Source organism: Atractosteus spatula, chromosome 15, assembly GCF_055471065.1.
Source record: "Atractosteus spatula isolate fAtrSpa1 chromosome 15, fAtrSpa1.hap1, whole genome shotgun sequence".
NCBI lineage: Eukaryota > Metazoa > Chordata > Actinopteri > Semionotiformes > Lepisosteidae > Atractosteus > Atractosteus spatula.
The window spans coordinates 11,475,402-11,495,782 of NC_142720.1; the positions used below are offsets into that span (position 1 = coordinate 11,475,402).

At 34.0% G+C, this 20,381-nt stretch overlaps 1 protein-coding gene across 1 annotated transcript in view; it reads left to right on the forward strand.

The window, feature by feature from the left end:
- LOC148820022 (uncharacterized) overlaps nucleotides 1-20,154 on the forward strand; it is a 43,914-nt gene extending 23,760 nt beyond the window's left edge. Inside the window, exons 5-10 of the mRNA XM_088933997.1 lie at nucleotides 2,488-2,683; nucleotides 3,789-3,862; nucleotides 4,609-4,790; nucleotides 10,102-10,220; nucleotides 10,949-11,030; nucleotides 19,115-20,154. Coding sequence (XP_088790123.1) covers nucleotides 2,488-2,683; nucleotides 3,789-3,862; nucleotides 4,609-4,790; nucleotides 10,102-10,220; nucleotides 10,949-11,030; nucleotides 19,115-19,392 — 931 coding nt within the window. The 3' untranslated portion in view covers nucleotides 19,393-20,154. The remainder of the gene's footprint in view (nucleotides 1-2,487; nucleotides 2,684-3,788; nucleotides 3,863-4,608; nucleotides 4,791-10,101; nucleotides 10,221-10,948; nucleotides 11,031-19,114) is intronic.
- The last annotated feature ends 227 nt before the right edge of the window (nucleotides 20,155-20,381 follow it).

Below are 20,381 nucleotides of genomic sequence, written 5' to 3' on the forward strand. Positions count from 1 at the left end.
CCTATGACATCACCCTATGAAGTGTCAAATTATATGTGTTTCAATGAATAACAACAAAAATAATAAATGTCCCTGAATTTGAAGTTTATAATATTAAAAACACTTGTTAATTTCACTGTATCCAAAGCTTAAAAAACAATTTATGTAATGCTTTTTTTATTCATCTGACATCTCTAGTGTAGTTGTTATTGCCCTATTGCCCCATACATCTTCTGTGTTTTGCATCATTAGCTTATGCAGTATTATCTTTATTTTAATTTCTTGGCATATATCCAAATATTTCAATAACTATAGTTCTATAATAATTGAATCATGATTAAATATATACTAGAACTGGCACTGATTCAGACTAAATAAATTTAAATGCTTACATGCCACAAAAGTCTCTGTCTTAATCATGATGTACATACAATACAATATATACTAAAATATAATGTTATTCCAGATACAATCTTATTACTGTATACTATGCAGCTTATTATACAGTATATGGCTGGGCTGTCACAGCTTGAATTAGTGTGGTGCTTGAATTTCAGACTAGCATGCTAAGCAGATGTCAGAAACCTTCTGTATCATTTCTGTATCTAATGGGATTTCAGTAAAAGGCTATCTTTGTAACTTGATTTTCACACATTTTGTTGTGCTAAATCAGAGGGAGCTGTTAATCCATGAACAATCCATGAACAGTTTCTCCATGACAATTGAGAAAGAGCAGCCTGTAAGCAAACTAGACCTTTAAAGGTTAGTACGGTAATTCTGAATGTATTGAAAACGGACAGTTGTTAAAAAGCTTATTTAGCCAGGCAAACATTGGTGCTATTTGTCTTTCCATAGCTATATACTGTGCGAGACAGAGCAGAGCTGGCTTATAGGGTTATATTTTTGCCTCTGAACCATGTCTACAAAGTTTATAAGTGGTATCCCACTTTAAATTAGAGACACCCGAGAAGTCTAGTGTATGGCTCTTTGAATGCTGTCCAGATATAGTTTTTGATACTGAAACATGCACAAATACCTGTGTAGTAGTAATGCTGTCAACTGAAATACAAGCACTGTCTTAAGGGAGTCTTCCTGGATCGAAGGTGTGAACTTGAAATCCTCCAGACTGCTCCAATAACGTAATCTTAACTTTGATTTAAATAAAACAATCTTTCCTTGTATTTATGACAATTTGAACTTTTTACATGTATACTCACAGCTGCCTACTTTTAACATATATTTTCCCTACAAGGTTAAAGAACTCATTAAGAAACTGCCAAGTAAAATGAAAACAAAAGTAACTGAACTGCTGTATTTAGTCAGTCATGATCACCATTAATTAGTATACATTCACCATTAATTTCATGCTATAAAATAAAACAATATAATGTAATGAAAATGCTGAGGAAAGAGGAAACGATCGGGTGGTAAAGCAGGGCCACGTTTGTGAAAGATATATTAAAATATTGATTACCTGACTGGTGAGCATTACTGAGCGCAATCAAACTAATTTTAAAGCCCGTGAACTATAAAGGTACATAATGCACTCCTTTGCTCCAATACGCAGTTCACTTCCCAAATAATCACTTTTTATTTTTAGAGCTTCATTGTTCCACTGACGTCAGTTACACATCCACTGTATGTCTAATCTTCAAATAACAAAGAATTTGACTCCAACCATATCCAATGCTTTTTTCTCCTTGGGCTTTTTCCCTCTTTTTATTTCTGCTGTAATGATGCGTGCACTGCTCTTAAAAATAAATATCCTTCTAAAGAGCTCATGCATTACTTCAAATGCTTCCTAAGAGACATGTTCATACCTTTCCGTTTTAAAAAAAATATTTGCTTTTCTAATGGAGTCTGTTCTTTGCCAGCTCAGGTGCTGCTTTATTAAAGAATAAATGCTGACATATGTGCGGAAGAACTGAGATACCATTAACATTAGCACTAATCTAATTTTAAAATGGAAAGTATTGCAATCTAGTGCATGGCGTTAACTGTTGTTGTAAAGCCTTTCCTTAATGTACTCTACCAACATGACATTTACATCAGTCATAGAATACCAGCTTCTGTCTTACAAATTACGTTGCTATTTTTGTTCAACCTAAATGTACAGTACGTTTGAATGCTTAAGATTTAAGATTTGTAGTGACATTTACTCAAATGAAGTATAATAATAAAAATGCTTCATTGAATACATTGAAAGCGATTGTTCCTCTGTGTTTTGCAGTGTTTTAGTAAAGATTCAAACAGAGCTAATGTATTCTCACACCAGTAAGCTACCTTGATTATTTCAGTTCTAAATTTTGTAAGTGAAAGAAGTAAATAATTGCACATGTTTACATACTTTTATTTTTCTAGTTAGTAATTAAAGCACCTAGTTTATCCGTTATAAATTATATCTGTCCAAAGCTATTATTTCTTCAGTTTAGATGATATTTTATCAGTCCTGCTCAGCTTGGTAATGATTGTTTTTTCAAGAAATGATCTTGAAAGTATTTGTTACAGGAAGATTCTGAGGGAGTATGCTCTGCCATCTGTGAAAGAGCTGAGCTTTCAGGAGAGGGTGGTGAAATGGTGTGCCCTCAAAGGCTGTTCAAGGAAATTCTGGGCAAAAGACCCCTCTCTCAAGTCCTCTACTACCAAAGCAGGAGGATTGGATACTGTAGTCCTGAAAACAATGCCCACAAAACTCAGAGAGCAGGTATGTGAATCTCCAACATGAATGTCAATTTAGGTCTCTTTATTAACACTGTATCTACTCATGTGTATGTACTGTACATAAGAAACAGAGAGAAATGTAATATAAAATAAGAGTTAAAAAATAATATAATCCATTAGCTCCTTTCGTGTCACATCAGCTCATGGAGTTTTATAAAACAACAAGATCAAAGCAGCTGAGACAGATACAGTATATGCAAATCAATAAAGTAAAACAAAACACAATTAAAAACTAGTATATAAAAGTCAGTTTTATGACAGGGTTTGAAAGCAATAACTGACATACAAGATCTGATGTGGAATAGGAGACCAAGCGATGCCACAGAGGTGATAAAAACACCATTACAACATTGTGAACATGAATGTCAGATGTCTGGGAGCAAAGCTGAAACCTGACCTGATTGATAAAACCAGAAAAATATTATACATCTTGTAATATTAATACAAACTAATACGTAAGTCTCTTCTTTTAGTAGCTTAAGAAATAAAGTATTATGTAAAGAAAATGTAAGACTGAGCCCTGCATTACTCAGTATCTGGGTTATTTGAGGAAATGTGATGACTTCAGAAGTGGTTACTATTCTAGAAAATTCAGCCTGAAGCAGGAGACTTGAAAATGAGAACAAATGATTTCCACTGGGACAAAACAGGAGGAATATTACTGCACCGGGTATGCCATAAGGGCTGTCTGAATTACATTTTCATGAAGAAAAGCAAAGAAATAATATATGAAGGGACAAAATAAAAGCAGTGACTATTAAGTTGAATTATGCTGAAAAAATCTGTTTTAACATTTTTTATATTTACTGGTTTAATTCTCTTCTAACCTTAAAGTGTTCGGGTTTTTAAGAATATAAGGACATACAGTACTGTATAGTGTGTTCCCCACTATTCATCACCAAACACTAATTGCTGCATTGCATCTTCATTACAGATGACCTACATGTGTGAAAGACATAATGGCTGTATTGATAAAAGTAGTTAGGCGAGTTCATTTGAAAAGATTAAAAATGGAATGACTGCTTCAGTATATTTTGCTCTCTTTAATGCTCAATACCAGTGTTAAATAACTTTTCTCATCACTTCAGGTCATATGTAATGAAACGCTGTGCAAGGCACAGCAGAGGCAATCACATGGATCTCATCATGTCCTCTCAATACAGTAAGAAAAACAATTTTTTTTAGAAGTTTCAACTGACCTTCTAATGAAAAGTGGCTATTGTGTTCTTAATCTTACATTATATTCACTTAATGAATGCCATGCCCTGAGACCCACAGTACAATGTAAAATAGCTGAACTGAAAGGACATGTACAGTAGCTGTAGAAATAAATGTTTTTTTTCTAAGTATAGCACAAGGACTCAGGCTGTTCTTTTAGCACCCATGTTGTAAGCTCAAAGATCAAACCACTTGCATTGAAAACCTGTCACTTGACAAAGGGATCTGTGTGCTCTTGAAAACCCAAGGAAGCAACATAAATACAAGAAGGTCACCACATTATCAGTCTGGTTATAAAAGAATATTTCCCCCCAAAAATGGAACTAGTAGCATACGTTTCTAAAAAAAGGTTAGACCATGAGGTTTACTACAATCTTTGTTCAGTATTACAGAGGAAAACTATCTGAGATGTTTTATTTTTTTGAAGTGCATGGGTGTAGGTTGCAAGCTTATTTCTGTGTCCCTGCATTAGCAAAAGGATTCCGTTTTTTTCAGGTCAGCTTGAATTGTACTTTGAAGTCTCCAGGATAATGTTTTTTAAACCAGTGACCGACAGACTTCTTTTTGAATGTGTGCAACCCCCCACCATCCCCTCTTCCCTGCACACACTTCAGAAACCTGTTTTTGAAGTCTGTTTACTCCCCTAAACTCTTCCCCGGATATCTCAATTTTTTGTTTTTGCCTTGACAGGAATCTACAAATACATCCAGAGCCTAAAAGGCTGGGCCAGTCTGTTGGTTTTGAAACCTCGTGCTGGTTGACATCTGCTAATAACCAATTTCTCCTGCCATCAGTGAGTGTTGGCATCATGCCCACATTTCTCCCCCGTGCAGCAGTCTCCATGGAGAGAGGGAGACTCGCAGGGCGGCAGGGTAAGGTTTTAAGTGAAGTGCTCTGACATGGGCAGAGACAAAAGACTGATTTGCTGCTCCCAATCTGAAATACAATTTACTCCCACATTTTCAATTAATTTACTTAGCAGCTTCTACAGCATTTGTGGTCTTGAAGGACGTGTAGGGCCGGTTGTTTTTAAGTTGCAGTTTCTTGAAAAAGTGAAGTGAAACCTGATTTATTAAAATAAAGCCTTCAAAAATTTGAATGTCTGTACACTGAGAGAAAGGAATTGATTTGTTTTCTGTTGTGGGAAAGTTATTTTTTTACAAGCTTTACCCTCTGTAATGTCACATTTCCTAGCTAAAGGGTAATTTTTTTTTGGTATGGTTTGGTCTGTGTGGTAATCGGCATCTCCCCCATACTTCTAATGTGCTGTTGTGGTATGGACAGAAAACTAAACAACAAGACCTTTTGAAAATAGAAACTGCATTATATAAACATATTTCATATACTTTGCTAGGCAAAGCAGCATTTTTATTGTAGTCTGCAAATATAAAATGCACACTGAGTCATCACCTCCCACAGTATAGCAGCTAAGACCCCATCCAGTGTATGAGTCTAATTAGAATAAAAAGCGTAGCAATTGAAGTTTAGAGAGATGACTCTATATTTGAACTCTGCATGTGATGGATATTTTATAATAGTTTTAATACCACTTCAGAGACACAGTGATGCCCTGTTGGCTGTAAATAGAGATGTGTATTCATTTACTAATTACTGGAGTTTCACACCAATGCTGTTCACTGCTGCCAAAAGTGCAGCTGAAAATAGAATTTGCAGGAGGACTGCAGTTTTAAAAATAACTAATTGTTTTCTTTACCATTTTGTGAAGGTGCAAGAGAGTGTAACAAAGGAACTTGCCTTTAAAATATTTATAAGAATAAATATTGTGGATTTATTTAATTTTTATGTTTTTAGTCCCTTTAAAGATCAGCCCCCTGCCCCATGTTTTACCCTGGTTTTCACCGGCAGTTCATTCATTAGGTACACACAGTGCACTTCTTTAAAATGTTAATGAAGTTTGTTGAATGAATTGGATGGATTTCATCTCCCCAAAGTAATTAAGCTTCCACTCTTATGCCTTTTTTTGTGTTTATATTTTGTGTTATTGCCAATTAGAAAGTGCTTGCTTTAAACGTGCTTGGAATAACAATAATATATAATAAATATAATATATTTAAAGAATGTTGCCTTGCATTGAAATTCTCAAGAGACTGAAGAGGAAAAAGAACATTACATTAGGATAGTACCATCTACTTTATGACCTGCAGTTTTAGCTCCTGTCATTTGGGAATCATTTATAATGGAGAATTTTATCTCGAATGTTTACTTTTTACTGTTCTCCGTCTTTATTAGTGAACATAACATTATTCTAAGAAATAAGGGAGTCATAATGTAATGTATTTAACTCTTTTTGACAGCATTTTCCAGGAGTCTGCCTTGTTTTTCTTTTATCTCTTGCTACCTGGAAAGGGAACTAATTAATTCCATTCAACAGCTATTTTACTTAATTAAGGAACTCACCAAATGGAACAAATAGAAGAAAGAATCTCTTTCCTTCTGACTGAGATGTTGCTGTGGTGCAGTAATGTTAGTCTTCTGAACTCCTTACTTGAAAGTTAACATATAGTGTTAACAATGTGTACCAACTTTACCACAATAATGTAGTTTAAATCAAGTTATTTGTATAGATTTATAAATGATTATCAACACTGCTGGAAGGTTAACTTGCAATGAATAAGCAGGTTGTGTTATCCTATCCAGTCTCATATTTCTTTAATACTGTGCCACTTAAAGTAATGACAGACATTTATTTTTGGGCCATATGGCCAATACTGTTCATTTGTTGTTTTTCTCTATATTTCCATAGCCCAGTACCAGTAACCTGCATGCCTATGGTACAGTACAGTATGTGGAAGGAAACAAATGCAAAATCCACACAGATAGCTGCTCCAAACTGGTGAATCCAGAGCCACAGGAGAATTAAGTAGTAGTGCTAGCCACCATGATACCATGTCAAGTATGGAATTGTAGTGCAAACATTTTTCCTTAAATAAATTACAGACCTGAATTGTTTGGTAAGCAATGTGAAAGTACTGTATAATGCAAATCAGAGTTGTAAAGGGCCAATAATTTGAAAAGAGCCACATGTTGCTTACTGAAAACAAATGGAGAGCCTTGTACTACGGATTGTGATACATCTCTTGTTATGCACCTAAAGAGCCTGGTATAAAATGGAGAAATACAGGAGGAATAAACTCAGAAAGCAAAAAGACCTTCTTAGCACATCATCTGATTAGTCCTGAACAGATTTAATCATATTCCTTTGACTGCTGTGTATAGGGGGCCTGGGGATGAGCTATTTTTGATTGCCTATCTGAAACCTCTATGGAATTCTGAATGTTTTTCTTGTGAAACTCTGTAGAAAAATAAAACATAAAAAATGTTACAAATGGTAATGATTTGTATTACCATTGAGGGTGACATAGCATTGATTTCATCTAAGGTGCACATGTTGATATTAAAAACACGTAATTGGTAACTCAGCTCTCCCTGAGGGACAAAAACCAGAGAAAAAGCCTACTGTACATGATGGACAGACTGAGATGAATAGGAGAGCCCCGTGCTGTCTCTGCACAAAGGTGGAAACACAGGACAGTTTCTTTATTTTCATGCACACTGGCCTGGATTACATCAGTCCACTCACACTCCTGCCAATTGCAAATTACAAGATCCGTACTTGATCGTGGGTTTTGATTGAAGTAATAACCTTCTGTAAAATAACAAACCACCACCAAATATCAGGTCTATAAAATGTGATTGGTAGGTTGATTGAAGAGCTTATTTAATACGGACCGTAGTTAGAGCAACATGGCTGAAATGACAGATTGTAAAAATTAGATGATACTGAAAACTGGATAGCAGAATAAATGAGGTGAAATGGGCCTTATGACTTGGCATTGTCCTGCCGGTAGTTGAAAGCAAAGGTGAAGAACAGTTATAATCTTACAGAAGAAATGTGAAACATCTTATGGTTTTTTATTGCCTCATTTGATGGCTTTCCTGTTTTTATTAAGTTTTAGAGACTAAGGCTCAGTGCTAAACCAAAACAAGAGCTTTAGTCTATAAAATACGCTATGAGGTATGGGTTTTCTATCAACTCAAATCCAAATAACATAATGCCGATTTAGTAATTCTTTCTATTATAATGACTTTTAAGAAAAGCCATTAGATACCATATACTGAACCAAAGGATGAGCATATTAGCATATTAGCATATTATTTCACATAATTATGTGAAATTGATTATTGATTATTATTCAATATGCATCACTTGGTCTGAAAGGTTTTTGATAAGATGAAAAAGTGATGAAAAATCCATTTATGTAATGAAGTAAACCTTAAGAAATTTTTAATTTCTTCATCATCTGAATGAGTTAATATAATTGTAACGGTAGTTCAATTAGTTACGAGATGTATATGCATTTTCACAAATCTCCAAAATACAGAGTTGGAAAACAGAATATACTGTAAAGAAATTGTTTCTTAAAAAATCCAGTCACCAGAGGCCAGGTCTCCCTCTATTTTTTCCCATTGTTTCTGCTCGTAAGCATAATAATAAATTTCAAAGGTCACTATGAAATGTGTAACATGGATGCACTCAAAAGCTGCCTCATTCAACTGTGTGGTGCAATACAGCGTGATTCACAAACACCAGATGCCCTGAAAAATATTTTTTCTCACATCAAAATGCAGAGGTTTCTATTTTAGAGGACTGTAATCACAAGAATTATCCAGTTTATTACAGCTTACATTACCCTGTTCTTTAAAAAAAGGCATTTGCCCTGTCTGATGTTTGAAAATGGAATTTTATAGATGGTATTACAGTAGGTGACATTTCTGGCTTGCACTGCAGATGTTGGATTCTTTGCATAGGGTATGCTATAGTATCTTCCTCAGAGCTGTTGAATAACTACACCAGTTATTTCAGACAGGCCACTGGAATTATGTCTTTCACTAAATTTATTGAGAATAGTGTTAACATCCCACAGACTTGTCTTGGTGTTGAAATCTTGAATATAAATGAAGTGCACTGCACTGCAGCTGATAAAAAAGTGACAGATCAGTTGTTAGTGCTCTGTGCTAGGCTCAAATTAGTTCAGTTAGTCCTGGTGTTCTATATTTTACATGACAGCTTATATTCAAGGTTGTATTGCTGTAGGCTTTCTAGTGGCCTGGATTCTTGTATTGTGTAATAACTAGTTTCAAGCTGTTGTATTTAATTTTGCTCACAGATGTTTCATTTTGTGAATATAATGGGTAAGTTTAATTTCACCTGAATACACAGTACTCCTTAACGTTTTATTGATTTTAGCTTTTTTGAGTCCAACTGAAAATGTTCATGCAATACTTAAAAGTACAGGCAAACAAGCTGATGGAACTAAATGCACAGATGAAGGTGAAGTTCATCTGGCAAGCTTTATCACCTTTCCTTCTTATATGTTTAGACAGCAAAACTTAAAAACCATCTCAAGATGCAGAGAAAGGACCAGTTATAATCTCACTACCATTAAAATAATTGATTCATAAAATCAGTACACATGGAGAGAAGTCCGCTTATGTGTAGCTCATGTGACTAATAGCATAAATGCATCATTGTATTGATCTTATTGTATTGGTCACTACAACTCTTCTCAATGTACAGTGCTGCCTGCTTTATTGTATTGGGGCCATACAATTTGATTAGCAGAATTATCAGTGTATTACATCTATCTTTGGTAGAGACATGTAAAACACTAAATGAATTTTCAAAGTCTTAGAGCACAGATTAAAGTCAGGAAGATAATGGAACAACCCACAGGGCATTATATCCTAGACCTACTATAGATCTCAAGAAAGCCAAAGATTCTATCTTACTCTGCACGGGTCATTAAGAACATTAGTTTTACTGTTGTAGATGTTACAAAGGACATTTATGAACAAACATTTATTAAATTTAATCTTAAACTGCCTGTAGTGATTTCTATACAAGTCAAACAACATTTGCAGTTTTTTTTCCCTAAAAAAATAATCTTTGGATCAAAGTTCTTTTAATAGCAGTGATTATCTACAGGAGGAAGAAGGAATACTACAATTCATATATCAGCACATACTGTATGTGAATCTGATAGTCTGAAACAATTCAGGGGATATTGTTATTGTAAATAAAGGCTGAGAGAACTGAAAAATTGAATTGTTGAAAAAGAGATGTGAATCTGTTGCAAGGTCTGAACAATGTTTTATTTTTAGGGTACACTTGTTTCCCAGGCAACAAAAAGCCAGTTGCTGTATCCTCAGTGCCAGTAAGTCTTGTATCTACATCACTGGAGCTAAAACGCAGATCCAATGGGTATGAGAGTCTCAGACAGGTGAGCTGTGGTCCGGTGGCTGTTTTCAGAATAATATTAGTTACTTTTTAAATTTCCAACATAAAGACTTGTAAAATGTTATTTCACATCAAGTAACAGACTATATAAACTGAAGTAATAGTATTAAAAAGCTCAGTAGTTTGTAAAATATTAGAAGTGGTTGTTTTAGCAGTTTAAAACCCATGCATCCTCTGTTATAAACTAAAGCACAGACACTCCTTAAAGGCACTGGTTGTCTTTCAATGCTTAAACATTATGTTAAACCAAAGAGGAAGATGGAAATTACATAAAGAAAACAACAACAATGCTTTTAACAGGTAATGAAATCATCATTATTCTATTTGCCTGTTTGTATTCTGAAAAATTAAAATTCATGACATGAAATGCATGTGGTTTAAACTATTGTTATTCAGAGACTCTTAATAAAGATTGATTGGACCATATTATGTATATCTTTGCAATAGCATGAGCACAATTTTAAGATGTATAGTGAATAGAATAAAACAAACATTTTCACCTGTTATATTAAAACAAAAATGCACAAGATACTTAGGCGGCATATATAGGCATACTGTATATCTGTATGGAATGTTTTTGTACAGTACATATTCATATTTGTATAATGAGAATTATACAAAAAATATACTGATTTTCACCATTAGGTTGCCATAGCTTTTTTCTTTTTAACTAAGCTACTGTATACGGTATATATATTTTCTCCAAAATAGGTGTGTGAAGACAACACAACCAACGAAAATGGAAATACAAGAACACTTCCTACAAGAGCCAGATGTAAAGATGTCATGAAATGTGAGTTTGAGGCCTGTTTTGTCTTATTGCATAACACATGAACAAAACAAATTATAAGAAAATAACCCACCAAGGATTAAAGCCGGTATAGGTAAGTGATTCATTAGAGATGCCGCCCTGCAGGTACTGTATTTTTTTAAATTAATTTAAAAAATTAATAATTTAATTATGATTTAGATGTAAAATACAAGTGATTGGACTCCTTATTCAAATTATTAGCTCAATTAATTAATTAAGATCAGAGATGGAATAAATACTGGAGGACAATTGGTCTTCATGGTCCCAGCCCTGGATAAAAGTTATACCATTTGTTCTGCATTTTCAAAAACAAGTGTGTCAGGTCTGGGTAATCACTTCAGTAGCCCAGCTGGATAGCAAATTTGTCAGTCCCTTAATGTGATGCTGATGACAGTCCACTTGGCCTGCAGGACACACTACGCAACAACTGCATTCTTTAATAACGGGATAGAGGTCAGCCTTTTAGCCTATTAGAACCTCATTTAATTAAAAGCAAAATTACTTTAGACGTTACTCACAATTTAACAAATTATCTTTTAATGTCTTCAATTCGAAGTGAACAGAATGCAAATTTCCTCATTGATCGCACATTGTTAGAAATGGCTATTTATAGGTAAGCCTAAGAGCAAAATTCAAGTGTATTAATGGTTTAATTATAAACTCTATTAGGTAAGCAATTGTAATCAGTTGTAACTTTCCTTTTTACAAAAAGAGCAGCACAATGCAAGTGCACTCTTTTCTTCGCTGTATACAGTATATTGCTGTTGAAAACAATAGCAAGTTGCAGTTGTGAGTTGTTTCTACATATTGTATGTTCAAAAGTAAAAGGAATAGGTGTTTTGGCTTTTCTTAAAATGTTGTTTTGTTTCAGTTGTACTCATATTTCTTCTTATTGGAAATTTACACAATTGTGGAAAAACTAGTAAATGGTGTTTTCATTATTGTTGAGTGCTAAAGTGAATATTACAGCCATTTATTGGATTAGCAGCTTTTATGAAACATGGTTTTCTGAGTATGTAGTCCTAACTGCAAATTCTTTCATAAAAATATGAACAATTTCATTCTTAACAGTATGCCTGAATACATTTTTTCCAATTTTGTATTGATTTCTGTAACAGAAAAGAAAACTTGTTTTCTATTTCATTCGAGGTTGTTTTTAACTGCCGTCAAGAAAAAGCATGTGTTCATCACTAATAGATCATAACAGTGCGTGTAGATTTTTCTTTGTGACTCTGACTTGCAGTGAAGACCAAGAAACTTTTTCATCACACATTTTTAAAAGTTTAAATGAGAACGCCGTGGGTGGGAGCTGGGAAGTACTATAATATTTTCAATACCTAAATTGAATTCAAACAACAGTAGGGCAAAATACACAACACAAAGTGTCTGGCTCTGAATTCTTGTAACTTAGGTTTCTTAAAAAAGCTACTGAATCTGAAGGTAAAAATAAATCAAAGGGACCGTCTTTAAATAGCATCTGGAACTTCACAACAACAAAGTCCTAATTTCTGAAAGGTCAACACTGACATGGCTTTCAATCTTAAAAGCAAATGTTTCTGACAGATAAAAAATTCAATATGAAAGGCCATCTATTTTGCTGCTTATATGGTATATCACTTTCCTATTCTTTGTTTTTAGTGTGCAGATTAACAGCAATTAATAGACTTGATTGGTAAGCTAGGCATCTATACCATATGGCTTTTTCTGTCCATTAATTGGAAATGAAATGCTACTGGTACTGTAAGTGATTAGCTCAAAGGTAAATTTACATTTGTGTTTTCTTCTAAATATTTAAATACATTTTCAACAATTAGAAACAACAAATGTTGCGAACGGTGTTGCAGTTTCTCTTGAGCACCTGCTTTACACAATATCATGGATTTCCCTGAATACAGTAGATACTTGTCTTGACTTTCAAACAGGCTATAAGATTTTATAGACTATTACTTCCCAACCGGGGATTCGCAAACCCCTAGGGGTTTGTGATGGTACTGCAGGGGGTTCGAGAGATTGTGATGGAAACGTCAATGTCAAATTAAATAGTCCTGTTAGTAAATAACAATGTTATGATAAGAATAAGAAAAACAACAGTAGCAATATCAATATTTTACAAAGTGAAAAGAAACATGTTAAGAGGGTTGCTGTAGCATGTGTCTACATTTATTGAAAGGTTTTGATTTAGTTAAAATCTCAAAGGGATACTTTGAGGCAAATAATTTAGGTTGAAGGGGTTCAGCTGACAAAAAAGGTTGGGAACCCCTGACTTAGAGGATAATACCATCTCAGCTTCTCCTGTTTCATATAAAAGCTTTGCATTTAACCAAAGAAAGATGCTTATACATAACACACATTTTAATAATACATATTTTGAACATTACTGAAAGAAGCTATGTTTTATTGCAATGTCTGCTTGATCCTTACTGCCACATTACTACAACAGTCTTTACTTACAGTACATCTCTGTTATTTGTTTTTTAAACACTGTGCTTTCCTGCTGCGAGATTTCTAAAGTGAAAATAGAATGTTGTAATATAATTATAAGACTTATATAAAGACACTCAGAGTAGACTTATTGGAAATAGTGGGGGGAAAAGATTTTATTGGAAGGTAGTCTATCGTAACAAAGGGCTGTTGAAAAACCATATATACTGTAAAGTGGCTTTCAATTGATTTCAATTGCGACTGTAAACTCCAAACATGTTGGACTGCAATTTTCTGTTACACAATTAAAAATCAATATTTATAAAGCTGCAATAGTATTTTTAATCATTTGCATGAAATGGGCCTTGTTGGGACATAAAATATAGGGGTGAAACCAGGGAAACTAAATGCGATATTGTAAAATTACAGATGCATAGTGAAAGGAACCCTTCATTTAAAAAGCTGAGATGTACTATAGTATCAGCTTTAATCCAATGCATTGATTTCTGCTCATGGGAAGCTTTGATGTTATTTTACTCACAAATTGTATTTTTAACTGCTATAACATCAGTCTCTGTTAATAAAATGAAAGACAAAAAGGAAGTTAAGAAATTTTAAGAACATAATAAAACTCTACTGTATGATTATTAGGTGAGAATTTTTAAATGTGAGTCGTTTTTACATATGAAAAAAGAATACTGCAATGGTACTCTTTATGCATCTCAGACAATACTATACTGAAGTTGCAAGAAACTTGTAACTGCACTTTCTACAGTATGTCGAATGCTAAAAGAAAAGTCTAAAATAATGGAAAGAAAATATTTCAAGAAGCTGGTCTTGCCCTCTAAGCACACAACAACTGTGCTCTGTAGATCCCTTTGCTGAAACATGAGTTATTTGACCTTAACATCTGCTTATGGAAAACTAGGGTGTTGCACCAGCATTCTTCAGTGTGCAATGCCACAATCCCCAATATATTCACTACCAGAACAGTATTTAGAGCAATTTCTATACATTGAGAGTACCAATAAAAGATGATTTACTTGCCAAGGAGATTCACAGTAGAATCCAGTCAGTCAATCACTGGAAAGACTGCACAATAGAATTCTAAATTGCCATAACACCGCTTTATTAACACAAGAATGAAGATTTTCAGCTCAGTTGTGTTAACGTATTTCCTTTATGGATGTGAGACTTGGACTCTGTGCAAAAAGCGAGCAACTTAACGTCATCTATACAGTACATGTTCCCACATGGGGATCCACTGACAAGACAAGATCACAGATTTGAAGATCCAAAGAACAAACACCACCAACAGTGAGGCCAAGCTGCTAAAAGGTTCAACTAGATTGAAAAGAACATTGAATGCTCACTTCCCAGGGTGACCTTCTACAGGGGGTTGAGACAATGACATGGCTTCAAGAACCTCCAAGACAGCAAAATGGAGAAGGCTTCTTCTGACACATTCTGTTATTGTTTCAGTGTTTGTGCAGTCCATAGGATCTTTAAGAAGGATAAGAACATCAGTTTCTAGCTGCAACAGAAGAGCACCACAGCACTGTCATCATTGCAGCAACTTCATCTGATACCTTGTGTGTCCCATGAGTTCCAGGGTCTGTGCCATGAACCTCATAGCCTCTTCTGAATTCACAGAAGGAGTCAGTAACCTACTGTAGCATGAATGAGTTATTATCAAACTGGTGGATTGTCATGAAAATATATCATGTCTTTCTGTGTACAATAAATTGACACTGGAACATTTAACTAATATACAGTAGTTGATTTCCAATACTTCTAGTTGGACAACATTAACAACATTTGCTCTAGTGCAAAATTTGCTTTGTGTATTCTCTGTTGTGCTGCGTCTAGCTTCTTAAATGTAATAACTGGAAATGCAAAGTGCAAACATACCCGAAGTTTGTTCTGTGTGAGCTACTTAGCTTGAATTTAAGCCCCAAACTAGGCCTCTACTGTCTATACTTCCAGAGACATTACGAAATGTTTGAGGGGACCTTATTCCAGGTGGAAATTGCTCTGCAGGTTTGTGGTGCTAGAGAGTTAAATAAAAGTAATTTAAACAGAAGCATCAATACTTTTGAGTTCAATCAATAACTGTTAAATACAATAGAATGAAGACAAATTTCAATCCTGTATTGATTTTGTAAAAATTATTTGCAGTGCAAGGCTTTCTTATAGAAGGCATTTACTGTAGATAAACATTGTTGTTTAAAGTTAAACACTGTTACAGTGTTTTTATTGGGTTTACAGAGAAATACTATATCTGAATGACCTAGAACAAATGGATTATTAACTTGATGTTGGCAGTATTTAGAATACAAAAAGGCTTTTGTGTTGTATAACTTGGAGACATGCTCTAAGGATATCAGTCATTATCATTATATTATTATTATTAATTATTATTATCAGGAAAAGGGAGAAATCATAGAAAATGTGCTTTCAAGGTAAACAAATTTGTGACAGAAATTAGAATTGTGACAGAAGAGAATTGTGTTAAAGGTTTTTCTATGGATGATGATTTTTTTCAGTTTTGATGTTTGTTTCAGTAACATTTAAAGATGTTTTTTGCAATGATGTAGTCCAATATTTTATCATTTTTTGAAGTGTTGAATAGTTTTATATAGCTTAGATTTGATCACTTAAGAGTTATTAAAATATAATTTAATCTGACTTGACATATATAGCCTAGTGAATTGAAAAGTATACTGTATATATAATGTTCTCTAGATTTAATCATACCCACAATAAAATAGAAACAAACAAATCATGTAGTTATGGACTGTATTTAAGGCAAGAAATATCTAGTTATCTAATCTGTAAATCATTCTGTTGTTTGAAGTTTATTTTCCCAATATCATCATGGGCATGAATACATTTGGAGGGAAATGTATTTTATATACATACCTTGTGTATATAAAGTATAGATGTGAATATGGTAGAAGAACATACTATGATGTTTTATCTTTTAAAAAGTCCTTTCCAATAAAAAGTCTAACCATTGCTTTTTGGAAAGGAATTAAACTAGTATTCCACGCTCGAGATTTTTCTGTCAACCCAAAAGTAATTTATTCCTTCCCTTGTAAACTCCATTATGATTAATATTGATATTTGCTTAGTTTCATGATTAAAGGACAGGTTGAAATGGGTATCATGTAGAGCAAATTTAAAATGAGGCCCAGAAATCCATTTTCATAATCATGTAGATTAACTCTCATCGTTGAGCCTTCATTAAGGTGGCACTAGAACAGAAAAGTTCACAGTATGACATTTAATTTTTTAATTTAATATTTTGGGAACAGGGATATTTTTGCTCAATACCTTGCACAAAAATACTTTAGTACAAGAAAAAATAATAATAAATTAGGACATAAAAATAAAAAAGCTATTAACATAACTACTTAAAATAAACATATAAATAAATAAAAATAACTCATTCTAACTATGACTATTGCTCATAGCAACCCTCTTCTTGATGTTCATCATACTGTAACTAACTGCAACCTACAGTTAACTCCAAAACAAACCCTGGTTGATAATAGTTAATTATTGCCTTAAACCTGGTGGCAACTAAAGCTATTCTCTGATACACATATGGTATTTTGTTAAATTGCCAGTATAATTTGTTTTAGATTAAATGGAACACAGTCACAAAAGCACATACTGTATGCATGCAAAAATAATCACAGGTTTAACTACGAATTTATGTACAAATTTAGGATATTATTCAACTTTCAAGTTGATTTAACTGCAATAAACTTTCATTTCCACTGAATCGTTACAGCTAAAATACTAATAAAGTAGAATTAGATTGTATAGGTTCCATCGATTTTTATTGGCTTCATTTCTCTATAAAGAATATACCACTTAAAAGCAGTTAGGAGTAAAGTTATTAAAGGAGAAATATTGAATCTAATTATATTGACTATTGTACTCAACGTAAAGACCGTGCTTCAAAACAAATACGATTGAACACAGTATAAAAAGTAATTAGAATGCAAGACTTTTACATTTTAAATATTCCAATTTAGTATTTGTGGGGTTTTTTTCTTGGCATTGGAGCCTGGTAAGCACAGACAGAATAAGACTGGCAGCCTGGAGTGGCAGCATGGCTGGAGCTCCAAGCCGGAAGGTTGCACCTTCACCAGATCTGCTGTGTAGTGGGGCTCATGGTGCAGAATGACCTCAATGCGTTTCCCAAGTGGGTGATTAACTTTTTGATGGAGAATGTGACTCCTCTCCATTATGTAAAATGTTGTGGGCTCTTCAGTTTAGAAGCTACTATATAAATGTGAGGAATTTATTAATGATATATTTTGGCATCTTTTACTCACTGTTAAATAACATGTGGGTAGCAGTAAACACATTTTAAAAATATACATATATATAAAAGTAAAAGCTTTTTTAAAAAGCAATCTATAAAAAAGAGAAGGAGCTCATGATGCTGATAAAACGTCTGATACTCATCTGAAATAGAAGGGTGACTTACATGACTCTGAGAAACCAATGGAAAAGCAACTGGTGTGAGCAACAGGAATCCTTTAGACGTTGTATAAATAACGTTGCCAGTTTGGAAAGCAAAGAGATAAAATTTGTAAGCTGTTCACTGTTTGTCATGGAAATTTTACCTCAATCATTTGGACGTTATTTAGCCCTACAGAACAAAGGAAGCTGTAACTAGGCTGGAGTGAGTGACTGTGTTTACTATATATTGATATAGAGTATGTGTTTTGTTAACAAGTGGGTGATACTAAGCAAAGTTTTAATTCTGTGGTTGCTGATTAAAGCAAATTCAATTGTATGATATCTGGAGATAGAATACAGACAAATTATTTTTTACATACTAAACACCATACAAAAGAAACTGAATTCTAAAATATATGGAGAAAAAAAATAATTCCAAGGGGTTCCAAGGGACCGTACACTTCTATTGCAGTGTGCAGGTTTCATTTACACCTCCGCAAATGTGAGGCTCAAAAGTGAACAAAGGGGTATTTTTCAGGCCACAGGCATTTATATTGTTTGCTTCTTCACAAAAGCTACTTAAAAAGGATGGGAAAAACACTATTAAAATACTGACATGGATCCAAAAACACTTTGGCCTTGATTTCATTGGACTTTCATAAAGCATCTCATGAACATCAATCTACAGTAAATGCACCTTGGTGTGTTTCTCTAATGCAGATTCTGTGGTCATGCATCAACCTAAAATCAATTCCACACTGCTGTCTTGCACAAACCTGCAGCGAGATTTATAATTTTCTGAACACAAGTTGTGATTTCCTTAAAGGGACACAGGCATAACAAAAGGAACAATTCCTTACTTTCATTGATGGCTTTCCTCTTTTTCAATTCCCAAAATGTCCCTTAAATCAAGAATGTTATTCTTGATTTCAAATGCCGCCTTTCAAGGTTGCGATGGACAATGGACAATGATTTCAATTGGGATTAAGCTCTCTATTATTTTGGTCTCAGAAAGTTAGGGTTTGTTACATCAGTATTGAGAAAAAAAAACACGTCTGATTTAAAATCAGAAACATTGTTTGCTCAATTTTCACATGCACACACAACAGTGGTTTTGTATTTTAAGGAAACATTCTAAAATAATGTTGACATTCTTAAATCCACAGGCAAAGGAGGACCTATCCAAGAGCAGAGTATTTCCTGGCCAGACACTCCAAGGTATTCAGAAACTGTTGGAAATACACAGGAAGAAAATAATGAGCTTGGTTCTGTTCAAGACACGGGTGGTTTTTCAAATGATGTTTCTTCTCTGGAACTTGCTGGAGACACAATCCAAACTGCTACATTAAATGGAGAGTCACGTCTTACAAAGCAAATTGCTGTCATCATTGATCTGAAAACTGTAGAAGAAAGTATTCACTCAGACTTTTCAAATGAAGACTAGGTATAGTTTTGGGGAGTGATATTTAAAAAGATCTATTTAGATAGTATTATAGATTTTATGTATCTCTACCCTATTTCTAAGAATATGAGGAGGAGACAATCAATAACAAGAAGATCAAACATAACACTCCCACAAGCATATTATACTGTATCTACACAAACAGAGACATACCCATGTACTGTACTCTCTCGACTAAGGTAAAAGCACTGAACTGTGTACACAGACACAAAGCTACCCATTACATTCATTCTTAGGTACAACAATAAAAAAAATAATTAAAATCAAGTTAAATACAGTAAATGCAGATTTGCATCTTAATCTGCTTCGGGTTGAATGCCTTTTATAGTTAAATGTCTAGAAAGGCCATTTGTCTAGTTATTTTTTTGTGGAATTGTTTTTTCTTCAGATGAAACATGTTAATTCTGTACAGGTGTTAACAGATGGATAATCAAAATAGAATGTGGTACAACAATCAAGTTCTATTTGATTATTGAACTTTAATGATGACCCTGATACTGTTGTATTTTCCTTAGATCTTCCTAATCCTGTGTTTACTTAACAGGCTCAGTTTATATCATCTTTTACCTTCTGCTTCGCTGATTTTCATTTCTTCAATTCAGGTCAAAAGGCAATTCTTTGTATGAGCTCACATTGCCTGGCTTCCTTTTGCATCATATGATTGAAAACATTTCCTTCTGTCCCTTTTTCCTACATCGTTGCTATCATTCATAGCATTTTTTAAATAAAAACGTGATTGATGTCTAAACTCCTGTTTCCATTTTAATTGGATTCATATCAGTCCATTTAACTCTGTAACTGTATCGCGATCCGTTTATATAATGCAATCAAAACCCTCCTCACAGTCAAGGCCTGTAAAGGCTTTTACAGAGCCTTTTGTCTCTAGATGGAGATAAAAATATGAGGGAATAGGCTACTGGTGTCTATGTCATCTAAAATGACTGTGTCTGTATGATATAATTCAATCAAAT